The sequence below is a fragment of the Mesoplodon bidens genome, assembly GCF_964165515.1.
Source record: "Mesoplodon bidens genome assembly, chromosome: 13".
NCBI classification, from domain to species: Eukaryota; Metazoa; Chordata; class Mammalia; order Artiodactyla; family Ziphiidae; genus Mesoplodon; species Mesoplodon bidens.
Window position 1 is genome coordinate 30,782,210 of NC_138169.1, and position 19,052 is coordinate 30,801,261.

Genomic DNA, 19,052 nt, shown 5'->3' on the forward strand with positions numbered 1-19,052 from the left:
GGGCGAGTGGAGGCTGGCACAGCCCCTCGGCCAAGGAGGTCCAGGCCTCTTCCGAGGCCCTCTCTTCACTCTCAGGCTGCCAAGGCGCTCGCTCTCTCCCCTTCCCCCAGCAGAATCCCCGGGAGCAGGTGAGGCCTCTGGAAAACAAAAGCAGGTTGTCTGCGTGCCTACCTCCTACTGGGCAGCTCAACCCTCTGAGGCAAAGGAACACAGAGGCCTTGCTATCCCCTGGGGCAGGACCTGGGGTTGGGCGGTAATGACCACACACGTGGTCTAGGAGGCTCACCCCGACTTCAGTGTGAAGCGGTAAGCGGAGAGGGCAGGAAATATAATCCTTTCTGCTGTAAAGATACTGCAGTGGTAACTGTGTCTAACTTTCGTGCTACCTTCAGTCAAATGAGGGCATTTCTGCACTTCCCCAGCTTCCTTCTGCGAGTCACAGCACGCCCGTGGGAGGGCAGAGGTCTCTTCCATCTTTGCTTCTGCACTGAGGGTTCTCATCTCACAAGCCAGACCTTGCAGCTGTTGCTGCCTCCATCCTTTCAGCACAGACTTCAAAATAAAAAGATGTAAAATGAATTTATTTTCTGTTGGTTAGGAAAAGTCTCTAAGGGCTCAAAGCCGTAACTCCTAAGCCACAGGCTGCAGGCGTGCCCACCGGCTCCATGGACTAAAACGCCGGGGGTGGAGCTGACGGGCATGGGCACCAGCCTGCCCGCGGTCTGGCCCCTGCTGACTCCTCAAGCTCAGAGACACCCTCCACCCCCAACTCTGACCCTCTCTCCCCTCGGCTCCACACGACTGCCTGCCATTCGGAAAGAACATCTTTCCGAATCAAATGAACTATCGTTCTTGAAACTAATCTACCCCTCAGGTCCATCATCCCTGAAGTCACTCAGGCGGGGAAACCGTCCTCTCGAATTTTCCCCTCTCCAGATTCCCCCTCCACTAGGCTGTCAAAACATTCTGTGAAATAACACTGATTTCACGAGTGTACAGCTGAGGGCTCTCAATTCCAGTAACACTGCCCTTTGAGAGTCAGTGAGGAATGGCCGGGAGTCTCTTCCCACCTTGTTCTCTCAGTGACTCCTTCCACCACCAGGAAGTTCTTGTGAGGCTGGCTGGCACCACAAGGCCCACAGAGCAAGCAAGGAGAAGGTACGTATTTCATTTCAAAGGTTTCCCCATATTGGAATAAAGCCCATGAAAAAACAGAGGGCAAACTGTGAAAGATCCTTTGTTTCAGCAGACTCTGTAGGGACTCCAGAGAGGAGGCATGCCTTGGCTGATCCCTTGAACAATAACCTCACTAGACAGAAACGGCAAACTTATTTTGGTTTGTTATGCTGAAGGTAACAAAAACATGGCACACTCATTTTAATTTTTTATTAAAATACTTTTTTGTTTATAGGAACAACCAAAGAAAAAACTACATAATTTTATATGTTGTAGATCATGTAAAATACAATAAAGTCTTGGGAATGCAGAATAGATTAAAAAATCTTCAATGAAGATTAAAAACAAACTTTAAATATGTGGCTTATTTATATTTACCTCATTTTTCAGAAGTCTTAGTTTCTTTTCTCCGTTTTGATGTTATTCTGATTTATAAATAGTTATTCAAATATTCTAACATTTTATCAATTTTGTTTTCTGAAACTTTAGAAATCATATTTCTAAATGAAGGCCTCTCTTTTATAGCATCTCTGTAAACAAAGACATTGCATTTGAATTATCATTTGATTTGGTGCCACTGTTATGAGTACAGTTTCAGTAATAATTAGATGTTATGGGGGAGACAGGAAAACCAACAAGCAAGGACATGTCTTACTAGAGGAAAGAACCTTTTGTATATGGCTTTTATAATACCTACAGACTTAAGATTTAATGTTTTGGATCCAGTTATAAAAAAGGTACCTAACTTTTGATTAATTTTTTTTTTTTTAATCAGAGCTTCAGTATAGAAGTGAACTGTGCTTGGAATGGTAATAGAAGGTCTAAATTTTAGTGGGGCTATCAGTTTCCCAAATGTTATACTTTTAATTTGTAAAAATATTGTTATTCAAAACCTGAAGTACATTATAGAATTGGAAATGGAATCATTTAGGTGAACACTTTCTTTTAACCCCTTCATAAGCCAAAAAATTAAGTAAAATTTGAATATACAACTTACCATTATATTTAGGGATAATTTCTATTTGGAGAAATAGAGGAAAGAAAAATCAGTTAAAACATAACATGGTTCAAGAAATTATTCTCCCAACAAGAGATATTACATTTTAAAATTTAATAATGAACACCTAAAAAGGAAGATAAATGCAGTTTTAAAAAGTTTGTTAACATATTTATGGAAACATTAAGTATGTTGTCAATAAACACAAAAGCATTCCTCTATTCCTAAGTATAAATGAGTCTGAAAAACAGCAAAGTTGAAATGAAGCAGCTGGCTGCAGATTTCTTAAAATTTTCTCGTAAGTTCAAGAAAACCTTCAGTTTTATAGGTATTAATGAAGAAAGGGAGCTAATGTTTGTTTTCAAGGCACTTGTAAAAAAAGGCATTCTAGGTAAAAGAAAAGGACATCTCAATGTTTTCCCATCCAAAAAATACATCCATGAGCTAAATTTCAACTTTTTAAAAGGCTAAAGTACCTTGAGTGTTCATTAGAGTTATCTGAAAGAGCAGAAAAGGTGTCAAGTCTTTACATTTTATGATAGTTAATCATAATATTACATATGATCTTGTAACTAACCATTGTCCAGATAATGAATACAAAGAGCATTATTTATTTTTATACACTACAGTATTTAGATATACAAAGAGGTATTCCTAAAAAGTTACTTAGAATTCAAATACGTACTATTTGAGAAATTAATAATTTTGTAAAGCTAAGAGTCTCTGAATATAAATATGTACGTTTCAGGTTCATGCTTGAAGATGGAGATTTTATTACCATGAAGGGCACATACTATTTAAACTTATCTTCATTGAAACATTATATAAAAAGCTGCCCAGATGTTCTGAAGTGTGTTTAGACTTAATGTCATCTTGAACAGGGAATTTTGCGGGGGTGGGCGGCAGTTCACAGTCTTAACCTCCTACTGTGTGATAACCCTTGTTTAACAAGAACACCTGATCCATATACAAACCTAAAGGAAAGATTACAAAATAACAACATAATGAATGTAAGTAGTTTTAAGTTTGCTTCAGTTAGAATACCAGGCATTTTCAACCCTCCCCGTTCATACCTGGAATTCTCTGCTTTATCCCCTCCAACCACCTGTCCACTGGAGAACGTGGCGCGAAGGCTGAGCAGGCTCATCCCTACTGTCCAGCTAGCACAGCCCTGCCATTTCCATAAAATTTCCCTGGAGTCTGGTTGGCAGTGGTTTCCCATTCCTGGAGCTCTTTAAGCTGGTACCTTAAGTCAGAGGAAAGCTCTCCCTTCTTATTTACCCTAGCAGTGTATTTCACAGAGCCTCATAGGTGTACCCTGCAATTCTTGGTAAAGATGCTCCATCACTACCTACAGCAGTACTTTGGGCCAGGGATGGAGGAGGAGGAGGAGAAACTTTCCCTACAGCTTTGTCGGTATGTGTAGCGTAGGGTGGCTTCAGCTATGGAAGAGTTTTAAATTATAAAATACAGTAAGCATTTATCTTCTAAAACCAACATAAAGAGGTTTGAAATCAAGCTTTTTATGGTGATTTTTTGGTGAGAACACAGGGTGATATATTTGAATATCTACCCTACTTATAGAACAGGTAAATAATACCAGGCACAGTGAAAAATGGCAAACAACTCTAAAAACTCAGTGTCCTAGGAGTAGTACAATGAAGAAATCATAACTTATGTTAACATGCTGTAAACCTTCGACACAAAAGGCTTCTGGAATGTGACAAGAAAATGATACCAGGCTTTGTGTTAGAAACCTCTCCTCTCTCAAGGTGTTCTATATGCACTTGCTTCTCACGTGATCAAAGCTGTACATGTGTTTAGAAGAAAGGGCTTATCGCTACCAGCGGGCAGGAAGATCAACAAGAGCAGTTATAATCATAATTTAACACAATCCCGGATTTGTCATACTTTAGAAGTAACTCAATCCAAACTCTTCACATCTTCCTAACCTGCTGGCATTCAGATGCAACCAGTAGACATCACTGAATAGCTTTCCATACCCTTGACTAAATTGCTTTGGTGTGCATACCATTTCCTTCTCTAAAACATGCAGTTCATACATTTGACAGTTTTACTACCATAGTCGATACACTCTGGACCAATGCACTCACAGCAGGCGTTATGGAACCAGCGATATTTGGATGCCCCCATGGACTCGCAGGATATTTTACACTGATGTATGGACATGCAGTCATCAAAATAAACCACAGTACACATGTGTTCTGAAAAATAAAAGATTAAGATTTTAGCACAATAAATAGGAAAAGCAGGAAAGGCTTTAACACTTAGCTGAATATTATTAACAGTTATTTATCTTCGCTCTCTTGCTGCTAGTCTGCCCAGGACAACAGGTGAGGTGTGGGGAAAAAAGATCACATCCGTTAATCACATTGAGATGGGAGTTTCCCATTCCAGCTCAGACGCAAAGGGCTTCCTTCACCACCTCCTCAGATTTCAGACTTTGATCTGGGCATTTATGATAAGATTTCCATAAGGAGAGAATTCTCCAGCTAAAACAAGTTTGAAAAACACTGTTCTAAATTTATACTGAGAATTTACAATCAAATAAAGTAATTCAAATGATGCAATGTGATTAGCAATGTGGCACAATTCAACATTAGCTATTAGGAATTATCCTGTGTGGTGTTTCCAGGAGTTAGCTTCCTGCTTATTAGTTCACGAATTTGAATAAACTTTGAGAAAAATTTATGAATTATTTAATATCTAGCATGTTGATTATTTACATTTTAATAATGGGAAAGTGGTAGCAAACACATTTCGGTACATTTCTGATGTTTCCCAAGATTTATAATTTGTCTTATAAAGTACTTTAACCTGAGAGGAAATAAGGATTCTTACTCTGTATTAACAAAAGCTGTTTTGCTTTTACTATTGATGGCCAAAGTTCATACGACTTTATAGACAGGGTTGTAATGGAGGGCACAACAAAAAAGCCAAATAAAAAAGCACAAAGTATGCTGTTTATGTATAACTTATCTCATATTTTAAGAAATAACTGCAATATTCATAATTGTCTTATTCTTCCACAGTGAAATTGTGTGGAGCCTTTAATTTGAAAACATCACAGACTTTATGAAAATTACATGACTTTTACATTCCAAAGTTAAGGTATGACCTGTGCTCACTAATAAATGTTCCTTAACATGCTCCTCCAAGTTGTACACGTCACTCTCTCATTCAGTTTCCCTTCTGACCAACAGCACTCATTTGAAGAGCACTGCCTGGGGTAAGGCTACACCTGGAAATGAGGCGAATGTAATACCAACTTGCTCATTAACAAATTCAGCCGATGACCTGGCAGCATTCGTGGCACTAATGCTATTATAGAAACCTTACCTCCCAAGACACTCTGGATGTTACCTGACAATGAACAACTCTGCATAAGGTAAGCAGCCTTGTTGCTATCTCATGAAAAGAACAATGAAAGCATAATGCAAATAAATATCAAAATTAGAACCTGGTTATCTATTTTCCAGCAGAACTTCTATCACCGAAAGTCTGAAGGAGTTGTGAGAACAACTCCTCCTTGTTTACTCAGGGATTGGGGTTATTAAAGTCCAGAACTTACTTAAGACTATACACACTCAAAACCAAAAAGCTACTCTAAAAGATAATGTTAATATAGGCTTCACAGACCACACAGAAAGTGAGGGGGGCAAGAGAGAAAAAGCCAGCTTTGGCAGTTACCTTTGTCACTGGAATAAGGTGCATGAACATTATTGCTGGGAACAGACACATTTTGGTGGTGTGGCTGGTTCACAGTTTCTAAAAATGAAACAAGATTCTCATGATGTGAAAGTTCTTCTGCAACAGGGAAGGAAACAATGTTCCAGTTCAACTGAGTGTCTCCTTCTGTGAGGGCCCGGAAGAGAGAAGGGATGGGTTCATGAAGCTCCTCCACTGTGCTCTTTGAAGTTGGAGGCGTGTCACTGTAGTTTCGAGGATTACACATACCTGGGGCGGGGGTGGCAAGGAAGGCAAAGAGAATAAAATTTCTTTTTCTCACTGACTGAAATGTCATGAGATATTCTTAGGTACTGCCTTGCAATCCAAGCTCCAACATATTAAAATCAGGTGCCTTCTAACACTGTACATAGATATCTTCCTAGGTTTTTTGCTGAGAGGGCCTAGAGGTGATGACACCCTAGTAGCACTGAGCACACCAAGTGCCCAGATCTTGTTTTCTAAATACCTATCCTTGGCTAAGAGGTACAGAGCTCCTTGAGGGAAAGACTGACTCCAGGGCTGGGTTAGGGAACGTCCGAAATGACCCTGGAACACCTTTCTGTGCCAGAAAGTAAGGAAGTGATCAATGAATGATGGAACAGGTCAAAACAACACAGGAGGCAACCTGAAGGGGCTCCCACTGGCCAAACTGACAATTTTAACATTAAAATAAATAGTGATAGTAATGGATTACCACCCTATGAATAAAATAGGGATTGATGAGGCCTTATATTATAATTAAAGAATAAAAAAATGGAGGAGAAGGGAAAGCTCCTCCTTTTAGCAGAGTGCCAAAGGATAAATGTAGACGAAATGAAGGAAGAGTAAAGCACCATTTGGCAATCATCGTAGAGGTGTTGATCAGATGGGAGTTGTCAATGGGTGCTAAGGCTGGTGGGTAGAGGCTGGATGAGGAACATACTGATGTACTCTTGGAAAACTCTACAAAATACTAATCAATTACAAAGGGGTTAACGGTGACTTTAATATGGAAAAATCTGGCAGACACCAATGTGCCCAAGAGATCAAGGTTGCTTAGCAGTGATGGGACATCGTGTGTAAAGCTTGCTTTCTAAAGTTTCAAAAAAAGAGTCTCATGGGAGTGTGTGCCCATGAGTGTGCGACTGTGTATATGTGTTGGGCGGTGGGGAGGGAGAGGGCGAGAGCCAGAGGTACTAAGCAACGGAGCAAATGCAATAAAATGTTAATAGCTGGGGAGTCTTTTTACCCTTTTGGCAAATTTTCTCTACATTTGAAGTTGTTTCAAAATGAATTATTTTATTTTATTTATTTTATATATATATATTTTTTGCAGTACACGGGCCTCTCACTGTTGTGGCTTCTCCCGTTGCAGAGCAACAGGCTCCGGACGCGCAGGCTCAGCATCCATGGCTCATGGGCCTAGCCACTCCGCGGCATGTGGGATCTTCCCGGACCGGGGCACAAACCCGTGTCCCCTGCATCGGCAGGCAGACTCTCAACCACTGTGCCACCAGGGAAGCCCAAAATGAATTATTTTTAAAAATTATTTTTAAAAGAGAAAATAGCAGAAGAGAATTAGTCACTATAGAAAACTTTTCCAAGGAGTTTTTCTATAAAGGAGAGAGCTGTGGAAATGTTTAATGAGCCCCAGCCTTCGAGCTGTCCCAGTTGACACTGTGTGGAGCAGAAAGGAGCGAACCCCAAAGAACCTCACCCAAAATGCAGGTCTGTGAGCTAACTAAATGATTACTACTGTGTTAAACCACTATGTTTTGGGTAGGTTGTTTACTAGCAATAATAACTGAAACAGAACCCTCTGGATTTCCTTTTGTGAACATTTCACTTTTAAAAGCTAAATTATGTTTCATTTTTGTTTAGCAACTATTAGGTCTAATATGAAGTTTTTCTTTTTCCTCAGATGAAAAGTTTGAAAAGTTATACCAAATTTATAAATTTCTGTACTTTATAAATATAGGGAAAAGGAAAAGCTCTCTCATGTGTGTTCCACATTTTGTTAGTTTAAGGAACAAGGCAAGAGCTGAAAGTAACAAGGTTGTGCATATACCATTTGTAACATCTTTCAATATACCTCAACTTTTGTGATTTAGACTGTGAGACAGAATCATGGATTCAACGGTCAAATCGGACTCCTTTACTCATAAAAGAGGAAAAAGGCCCAGATAAGTTAAATAATTTGTCCAATGTTATATAATCTAGGATTAGAGACAAGATTATGATTCAGCCTGGTTTTGTGTCCACTGCTCTAATAATCACATTCTAGAAATAACCTTTAAGTGCCACTGAAAAGCAAATAATACTTAGAATACTTATTTTATGCAAACATACATAATATATTCTTCTGCCAGACTCTATAATGAATAAAAACTAGCAATTAGAGAGGAAAGGGTGAAGAACCGAGTCCAACTGTTAGAAGAGCTAAACTCAACATCTCTGAGGCTTTGGAAAAACTTCAGTGTTCATATCCTGGGATTCCATTACATAAAAAAAAAAAAAAAACAAAAAAAAAAACTTTTTTGGAGTTTAGTGCATTTAACAAACTTAGGCCAAAAGCATTTTTCATTTAAATCTCAATACACTGCATTAAAACCAGGAAGCGGGCTTCCCTGGTGGCGCAGTGGTTGAGAGTCCGCCTGCCGATGCAGGGGACACGGGTTCATGCCCCGGTCCGGGAGGATCCCACATGCCGCGGAGCGGCTGGGCCCGTGAGCCATGGCTGCTGAGCCTGCGCGTCCGGAGCCTGTGCTCTGCAACGGGAGAGGCCACAGCAGTGAGAGGCCCGCGTAACCACAAAAGAAAAAAAAAAACAAAAAAAAAAAACCAGGAAGCATGAAGTAAACAGTTGCTAGGTAATATGTTTCCATGGCATCATTATAAAATTTTTATCTATCTTCTCTTTTTAACTAGGCTCTTGTCCAGAGGTCATCACTAGAGGTTCTCCTAGGCAAGCGGATTCTACTTCTATTTCCACACTAAAGCACTCTTCAGATTCTGCATTCTTTCAAGGGTGGTGAACCATGGAATCTGCTCTTCGAATGAAGTGTGGGAGTTATCCTGCTCAGGAAAAGTAACCTTTTCAATTTTGTGGAAATTCTTTAGTTGTCCATTTTCACTATGTAAAATGGATCACTTTCTGGTTGGAGTTACTAACCAGCCATAATTTAAACCAGTTAGTAAAACCTTTCTGGGAAGCATCTCACCACTGTCCTGAAGTTCATCACTGTTAGGGAGCTTTTGTTTAGTTGACTATAAAGTTTATTTTGGAAGCTCTCATTTCTCTTCATTATCATTTTCTTGAGAAAGTTTGTTCCTTTGTGGCATTGTTCCCCTACCAAAATTTACATACTAATTATACTAAAATTTTTCAGGAAATTGGCTCTGCACATGACAGCCTGGGAGGCCAAAAACCAGGAAACAAATGGCAACAACTGAAAAGGCAAGCATCTCAAATCCTTTAAGGGCCCAGAATCCCGATGCGAATTCTTTCAGTGAGCCAGAATTCATGACTATTGTTTTGGTTTTTTTTGTGTGTGTGTGGTACGCGGGCCTCTCACTGTTGTGGCCTCCCCTGTTGTGGAGCACAGGCTCCGGACGCGCAGGCTCAGTGGCCATGGCTCACGGGCCCAGCCGCTCCGCGGCATGTGGGATCCTCCCAGACCGGGGCACGAACCCGTGTCCCCTGCATCGGCAGGCGGACTCTCAACCACTGCGCCACCAGGGAAGCCCTCATGACTATTGTGTTCTTGGTCTACAACAACTAAATACGAAGGGGTTTTAAAATCTGTGCTTAATTCTTTTATAAATCTGACCTGTTTCATCATATATTTGAAAACTAAGGATATGTCAAGTTAGAGTTTGCTCAATGAAACCACATTTTAAGGGTAGAAATTAAGACTAAGGGGAAAAAGAGTTATTCCTTTCTTTTAGTGTGCTGGTTAGACAGCAACAACAGAGTCCAGAGGAGCTTACAATGAAAAGAGCATTCCCTTCCCCTCCTCCCACCCGCATCCCACTCTTCCCATCCGAAACTGCACTCTCCATACTCAGCTACTTTTAAAGTCTGTTCTAAGTTTCTCTGGTGGTTACTGCTACAAGAACTTAAGTAAAAATGATTAATTTATAAGTAGCAGTAAAAACAACTGTAGACATTGCCTATTAATCTTCTTACATGAAAAATGAAGATTAAGTTCATTTATACTAACCCCATCTCTCTCCCATATTTCTAATAATTATATTATTCTAATACTATAATTTGTTTCTTTTGTAATCTTAAATACACTTAAACTTCTCACTTTTATTCCATGTTGCTTAATTCCCTCATTTGCAGATAAGGACACTGTTGCCCTTTCCACTTTCCCTACCCAACTTCTCCTGTGACATCAACAAATTTTATAACTATTACACATTCTGTTGCCTATGCAACAGAATAATGAAATCTTCTTGTCTTATTAAATACTGATTCTGAACGTTGAAAACCAGCAAACAGCAGCTACCTTCACATGACCCCATGAACACTGCTGACTGAAGAACAGATACTGTGACAGAATTTCCTTGTCCAATGTCACACTACCAAAGGAAAATATTTCTAATTTCAAGACGAAATGAACTTTTCTTTGAACTCCATAAAATATTGAAAACCATGACCTATGAGGTCTTCTTGGCAAAAAATGATTAAACCTGAATCTAACCAAACTTTCATAATTAGCTCCAAATTACTGGAAATATGGAAAGAGGAGCTAGTTAAATGGTATCTCAAGGAAGCAAACAGTCAAATCCTGAATGTGGGATATTCTACAGGAAAACTGATACTGTTTCTTCAGTATGTCAAATGGCATGAGAAAAAAAAGAGGGGGCCAGTCTGGATTAAAGGAGGACTCAGATGCAACAGCCAGATAATAACACAAGGACCTTGTCTGGATCCACTTGAACAGATCAATTATACACACACTTCTGAGAAATCAGGAGAAACGTGATTATGAACTGAATTTTAGATTAAACAAAGAAATTATTGTTAATTTTGTTAAGTGTCATAAGGCATTATGATTACAAAGGCGAGTGTCTGTATTTACTTTAGAGATTGATATTGAAAAATGCAGGAGTAAAAATTATTTACTGTTTCTAACTTGTTTTTTCTGTTAAATTAATTTTTATTGGAGGATGGTTGTTTTACAATGTTGTGTTAGCCTCCACTGCACAACAAAATGAATCAGCCATACACATACGGATATCCCCTTCCTTTTGGACTCTCCTCCCATTTAGGTTACCACAATGTTACTTGCTTTTTAAACACTTTCACACAAAGAAAGAGAAAGGAATGAAAAAGGACAGATGAAACAAAGGTGGCATATTCTTGACAACTGCTGAAGTAGGTGACAGGTATATAGGAATCATCATGCTATTCTCTCCACTTCTGTGTATGTGTGAAAATTTTCATAATAGAAAATGAACTGCTATATTTAATTCCTTTATGGACTAATATTTTCTTGTTGAACTTTTGTTTTTTCTTGGAATTTCTATGCTTGGAAGTTTCTTTTCTTGAGGACCATACATAAACTTTCAGCATATCTTGAAAAATCATTCTGCTTCTCGAGTACATGCTTGATATCCTATGGAACTCAGTTCCTTCTCAGAGATAAGCCCCTCAGAACCCTCACTTCTTGCTTTGGTCAGGCTAGTTGTCTCCTAGGTCTCTGTATAATTGATGCTTTAAATCTTCTGTATAATACAGAAAAAGCCTTTCTGGTGGGAGAGAGCCTGCCCCTCCTGGGGTGGGCAATTCTTGGATCCAGCAAACTAACCAATGCAGAGCCAGACCTCCTCTCTCTGGCCAGTACACCCCAGGAGGCAATATATTCCTCTGCCTTCACCATCCTGGGGCCATGTACCAGACAACTAGGGACCACCCCTACAGCTTAGAGTCCACCAAAATTATTCAGACTAGCCACTTCTACACTGCTTGCCCTGCCCCACCCTGCCTTTCCTGCAGAAACCCCAAACGAAGACTGCCAACACTTTCCTCTGCTCCTGTCTTTCCCACTTGACCAAAACCTGGCGCTTCCCCTGGGGCCCTGCGTGGCATGCAGTGACCCCTCCCTGAGACCTGGGAGCATGATGAAAGCTGTTTCCTCAGCTTCTCCTGTGTCTCCTCTATGGTTGCACCTGACTGACCATCATTTGAAAGAACAGTTATCATCCGACAACCATCCTTAACTCCTGGTTAAAGCTATTGTTTCCTTCAACCCATGTTTTTCTTTCTTGGTCTTCTGCCCTATCTTGTTTGATCGATCCCCTATTACACCTTTAAAATGTGCCTCTCACACGTCATATTTTAAAAGTGCAACAGAGGATCGTTTGGTTTGAATTGGAAGTCGGATATGAGGAAAGAGGGGAATTAAGCACTGACCTATGGGTTGGGTAACTGGCAGTGGGGTGGATTTAGAAACCATCATCACTAAGGAGGCCTAGGAACAGAAGGCCAGGGTGGATCTTCAATGCGCACATTGGAACTGTCGAAAGGGGCAGTGGGTCTAGTGGTGGAAGTGAGATGTTGATTCAGGTACTGAAGCTATTAATAAACGAGGGGGAAGTGACTGAGGATACAAAGATAACAGGCAAAAGGAGGAATAAGAGATGGAAAAATCCAATAAAATGTGTTTTAAAGGAGTTGGAGTTTCTGAAGGAGAGTGGAAGAAGTTCAAAATCCATCAAAATACAGTGTTTCCAAGTCCAGTCAAAATCTGCTAGAGGCTTGGTCTAGGGTGATACCAGTGGAGATGAAGAGACATGCCTCACTGGTGGGAATGCAAACGATAAACCCCTTTGGAAGGAGAATTTGACAACATCTAGCAATATTAAACAGAACTGACTATCTATACGAGGTTATTCATCATACTATTATTTGTAATGGTACAAGACTGGAAGCAACTACATGTCCACCTAGGGATGAATGAGTATATAAAGTGTTACTGCTGACAACAGGGCTCTAGGTAGCTACCAAAAAATGATATTAATGTGGAAGAAATTCCAGAACATTCAATTAAGAAAAAAGAAAAAATAAGACGCATTAATGTTTTATGTAACAAATGAATGTTTTGTACAACAAATATAAATGTATAAGATGTATACGATGTATATTTATAAGATGAGCCCGGGACAGCCTGTCTGAAACCAACAAAGATGACAGAAGTCATGTCAAAAGGACTCAAGAGCCAAGTTGAAGAAGCTCCTACTAACCAAAGATGGGACAATTTGAGCAAAAAATAATAATAATGACAACAACTGATTAAAACGCCAAATATACATAAAAAAGCCATGGGTGGAACCACTGGGTGAAAGACTGGTGGGGACTCACCATGAAGTCGTCAAACCTTCGCCATCTGAACCCACCCACCAATTTTAGCAACACTAAAAGCAGGAAGACTAGATATTATTAATGGGGACACTGTACACTGCACCCCACCTCCCAAAACTAAACCTGAGTCCAATCAGCCTTTAGATCTAACTTCCAGTCTACAGGAGATAGAGAGGACAGGGTAACAAGTTAAATAACCACAGGAAGCAATCAGCCAAATCCAGAAAGTGGCATGTTTTCCATCACAACTCACTAGTTCCTACAACAAGTCAATGGAATTTTAAAAGGTGATGAGGGGAGGAGGAACAATAAAAGAAATCTAACAATCAAATATACTAAGTGGACTCTGCTGAATCTTGCTTTGACTAAAACAACTATAAACAACCTTTAGGCAACTAGGGCAATCTGAGTAGGACCGGGTATTAGATGCTGAGGAAGTATTGTTAATCATGTGGTACTGACATTGTGTTATGTAAGGAAACTTATTCTTTTTTTGAGATGAATAACTAAAGTAGTTTGGAGTTGTAGTAAAACTATTTATTTACTTTATAGTCATCCAACCAAAAAAGGCAGGGATAGACACATAGACAGATGATGGGTGGAAGAGGTATGGCCTTGATGCTGGGATGCAGGTACACAGCAGTTCACTGTGCTCTCTATTTTTGTGTACATCTGGAAAAGTAAAAACAAAACAAATACACACATACCCAAAACAAAGCCTGAGGGTAGAGATCCAGATCTAAAAACCACAGGATTTGAGGAATGTGCTGGACAGCAAAGATGAAATGAGCTACGGCTGTTACTCTTAAGAGAAAATCAGAAAAGAGAAACAGATTCTCTTTATAGCACAGAGGATCCTATCTCAGTCAAATGAGGAAAGTTTCTGAGTAAAGGGGACAGCTGAACTGCAGTTTTAAAGGATTAAAGAGTTAACTGGACAGAGAGAGGATGAGTGTTTCTCCCAGCAACAGTCTGTCCACCTAAGTTTTCTTTCCAAAACACAAATGATAGCATTCTATAAACATACTCTTGCACCTTGCTTTTTTTTTTTTATGTAATACATCTTAGAGACTGTTCCTCAGAAAGCCCTTAAAACAGCTTTTGGTTTCTCAAGGATCTTTGTAATGAAGTCGTATATAAATGAAGATAGTCTATTTTTTTTTTTTTTTTTTTTTTTTTGCGGTACACGGGCCTCTCACTGCTGTGGCCTCTCCCGTTGTGGAGCACAGGCTCCGGATGCGCAGGCTCAGCAGCCATGGCTCACGGGCCCAGCCGCTCCGCGGCATATGGGATCCTCCCAGACCGGGGCACGAACCCGTATCCCCTGCATCGGCAGGCGGACTCTCAACCACTGCGCCACCAGGGAGGCCCAAGATAGTCTATTTTTATTATGCTAAGTACCTATTTTTACTTGTGACAATACCACATACTTCTTATAAAAAAATATCAACAGGGGATTTCCCTGGCAGTCCAGTGGTTAAGACTCCATGCTTCCACTGCAGGGGGCACGGGTTCAACCCCTGGTCGGGGACTAAGATCCCACATGTGCAGACAAAAGAAAAACAAACAAACAAACAACTCTGCTCTCTGCCAAGCCCGACTCCCCCCGAAACCACCCCCTCCCTGACCCCTCTCATTAAAAAAAAATAATCTAATTTAATTTGCATGGCTTTTAAAAACATATACATATCAACAGTATAAAAATGAAAAAAAAAACTGTTTGCTCCTCCACTCCTACTTCCCAAGAATAAGAGCTTTTAATTTCCTCCCAGACCTTTTCTATAAAAATACAAATACATATATATGTAAAAACTATTAAATACAAGCAAATGCAATAATATATTGTTCTATACACCTACAGTATCTTATACAAAACCTAGTCTAGGCACAAAAAATACACTTATATTATTTTAAAGTCTCTTAAAGTCAAGGATTCTGTGATATGAAATATTAAGAAACTTTACTGTATGTCAACTTACCAACGCAGTCACAGCACTCATCCCAAAGCGTCCCGAGACACAGCATACACTCCTTACAGCAGGAACAATTTCCTTCTCCAGGTCGGCACTGGCAGAGCTCCTAGAAATGAGACAGATGTTCAAATTTTAAATTCCAAATAACTATATTTCAAATTGTTAATTTTCTGCAGCAAAAAAACTCCATAATATTTACATTTATAGTAATTTACCCTTGGCACAATTTTTTTATTCAACATCATTAACTATTTGTAGGAACGTAAATATCTACAAGGTAGATAGATTTAGATTTAAGTACTACTAGATCTAAGTAGATTTAGATTTAAGTTCTACTAGATCTAAGTAGATTTAGATTTTCTTTTGGACACATTCAGAAAACACATTTTGGATCCTTTTATCTTATTTTGAAACAAAATTAAAACATTTTACTTTATAACCCATAACTTTACCCCCCATACTACCTCAACGAATAATTCAGCATAAGAACAAAACTTACTTTCCAGCTATTAGATTCACTGTCCAAATTAATCTAAATGCATGGCCAGCTGACTTGTAGTGGGAGCTGTGGTTTCTCAATATGTAAAGTGTGAATAAAAGCATGTTTTAAAAACTATTTTCATTGATCTACAATATATTAAAACAGTGTGCTTGGTGTGGCAGTCTGTTTACAAAGAAGGCAGTGATTCTTCCCCTCCCCATGTCACCCTCTTTGCAGCTCCTCTGATCAACAGACAGGGTCTATTTCCAGACCCCTTGAATGGAAGTGATCTTGAAACTTGCTCAGACCAACAGAATTTGGTGGAAGTGATTTAGTGTCAGTTCTGAGTCTGGGCCTCAAGAGGTCTGGAGTGTTTCCACTCATTCTCTTAGAACTTTGCCCAGCTGCCATGTGAAGCCTGGGAGAGGGCCATGTAGACAAGTGCAGAATGAGCCCAGAAAACCCATCCAGCTGATAGAGGCCAAATTGCTGACCCACAGAAACAAGAGCAAAATAAACAGTTATTGTTTCAAGTCAGGAAGCTTTGGGATGGTTTGTTACTGCAGGAAAACTAATTAACACGGCTTGCTTTGTACATGAAGCTTCAAGGTGATTCCTTTAGCCTTCCCTCTGCCCCTCCCCTGGCCACCAGAGAGTCACTGCTAAACAGACCCAACCTAAAGGGAAATTCTGTGGCCACACGGCTCAATTGGCTTTCCCTGGTTGATGAGATATTATATATATTTCTTAAAAGTTAAACATGCACATAATATTTATCCCTATTAAATTCATCTTATTATGTTTCTAGATGACTGGAGACAATCAATCATTCTAATATGACATAATTTTTTGCAAACTGCTATTTTTCCAGTTTCAGTGCGAAATAATTAACATACATCACTAAGGTGTACAGCATGATGGTTTGATTTACATTTACTGTGAAATGATTACAATAGGTTTAGTTAACATCCATCATCTCATATAGATAAAATAAAAAGAAAAAATATTTCTCCTTGTGATGAGAACTCTTAGGATCTACTCCCTTAACGACGTTCCTATACGTCATATAGCAGTAGTAACTGCAGTCATCATGTGGTACATTACAGCCCTAGTACTTATTTATAACTGCAAGTTTGTACCTGCTGACCGCCTTCCTCCAATTCCCTCTCCCCATGACCCCATTTCTGGTAACCACAAGTATGATTACCTTTTCCATGAGTTTGTTGGGTTTTTTTTGCTCCCATTTCACTTAGCATAGTTCCTTCAAGGTCCATCCATGTTGTTGCAAATGGTAGGATTTCCTCATTTTTTATGGCTGAAGAGTATTCCATTATATACATATACCACAACTTCTTTATCCATTTATCCACCAATGTAAACTTAGGTTGTTTCCATATTTTGGCTACTGTAAGTAATGCTGCTATGAACATGGGGGTGCAGATACCTTTTGGAGTTAGGTTTTTGCTTCCTTTGAATATATCCCCAGAAGTGGAATTGCCAGATGTGATGATTCTATTTTTGATTTTTTGAGGAACCTCCAAAATGTCTTCCACAGTGGCTACACCAACTTACATTCCTACCAACAGTGCACAAGGGTTCCCTTCTCTCCACACCCCTACCCCCACTTGCTATCTCTTATCTTTTTAATGATGGCCATCATGGCCATTCCAACAGGTGTGATGTCATAGCACACTGTAGTTTTGATGTGCACTTTCCTGATGATTAACGATACTGAGCATCTTTTCATGTACCTGTTAGCCATTCATATATCTTCTCTGAAAAAATGTCTATTTAGGTCCTTTGCCCATTTTTAAATTGGATTCTTTTTTTTTTTTTTTTTTGCTATTGAGTTGTATGAGTTCTTTATATATTTTGGATATTAACCCCTTATCAGATATAGCAACACTGACATTTAATTCCTTTTCTCAAAAAGTCCCCTAGCTATTACACAATTACACAGCACTTTCAAGAATCAACACTTGTTGGGAATTCCCTGGTGGTCCAGTGGTTAGGACGCCACAATCCACTGCAGGGGGCCCAGGTTTGATCACTGGTCAGGGAACTAAAATCCCACAAGCTGTGTGGCATGGCCAAAAAAAGAAAAAAAAGAATCAACACTTGTGCTATGCTCTAATTCATTAGTTTGACATCAGTATATAGCTGTGACCTAATATATGTAAATTATAATATTTTAGTACCATGGAATTCTATACCCAGGCCACATGCATGTAATGCACACCCTGAGTAACCTTGCTAGGCCTGATGGAAAGAGAGGGACTAAAAGGGCAGGGCCCTCCTGAGAAGTACAGGTGCTTCATCATAAAACTGGTGATGCCTGATTCACACAAACTCAAACTTACTTGGAAATTTAGAAAAACAGAGCTGCCAAAGCTGTATGTTGTAATTTGTTTCTCCATAAAAATCTATCTGTCACCTTTGGAGTGAGAGAACCTTTTCTTAGTACACATTTTTTAAAAAACACCATCAGAGTTAAGGATATTGATACTTTTTGTTCTTAAGTTTTAAAAAGGTTGCAACTTAGTCACAAGAAATAAAGTTTTTAAAAATTTTAATTTACATTTTCCATAGAAAATATTCCTTTACTATCTTGTGTATATTTACATTATCTACATAGCTCAGGAGAAACATATTAGGAAAGTAACAAACTTATTCAAAGAATAAGTCTCTCCTTTTTCCTATCACAGCTTTCAAATGGTAGCCTGTTAAATGAATTACTGTATATTATGCTAAATAATTTTAAAATGAATGTCGATTTAATGGACATGAGAGAAATCTGAGTCTTTAAAGCATTCATTCTACCTTTTACTGTCAGGTTTTTGTGAGGTGTTTTAAACTGGAATGAAAGAGTGGACGATAACATCAGATGACTGCTAACTAATGGAAGGTTAAAACTCAGACTATTAAAAGTTACTTGAACTTGCCTTATCTACCCCTGAAGATTAAATGTATTTCACACCCTCTTAATAGATGCCTATCCTGTACTTTTACATGTCAGTGTGATAGAACAATGCACTGAAGTAACATGCTTAATGACTTTTAATTTACTGATAGAATACAAAGTGAGAAGCTCTAGGAAGCCGAGACATGGGAGAAATGACTGAAACACAGGCTTTATTACTATACCATTAAACAGACAAAAATCCAGGTTAAGACTTCGTTGGTAAAAATTACTGCTAAAACTGGTTGAATGCTAACTAATATTTTCTTTCCATCTTACTACAAAATAGAATGAAAAATCTGTCTTAATAAAGCCAATTTGATTTCATAAATTATGAAATTTCAGAGAGTAAATGAGCTTCAAAA

At 39.1% G+C, this 19,052-nt stretch overlaps 1 protein-coding gene across 2 annotated transcripts in view; it reads right to left on the minus strand.

Moving 5' to 3' along the window:
• Positions 1 to 596: 596 nt before the first annotated feature.
• TWSG1 (twisted gastrulation BMP signaling modulator 1) overlaps positions 597 to 19,052 on the minus strand; it is a 36,446-nt gene continuing 17,990 nt past the window's right edge. Inside the window, exons 3-5 of one of the 2 annotated variants that reach the window (XM_081252724.1) lie at positions 15,254 to 15,353; positions 5,885 to 6,151; positions 597 to 4,398 (exon numbers count right to left, since the gene is read on the minus strand). In XM_081252724.1, the coding sequence (XP_081108850.1) occupies positions 4,217 to 4,398; positions 5,885 to 6,151; positions 15,254 to 15,353 (549 nt within the window). In that variant the 3' untranslated portion in view covers positions 597 to 4,216. The remainder of the gene's footprint in view (positions 4,399 to 5,884; positions 6,152 to 15,253; positions 15,354 to 19,052) is intronic. The other variant, XM_081252723.1, reaches the window with a different exon arrangement.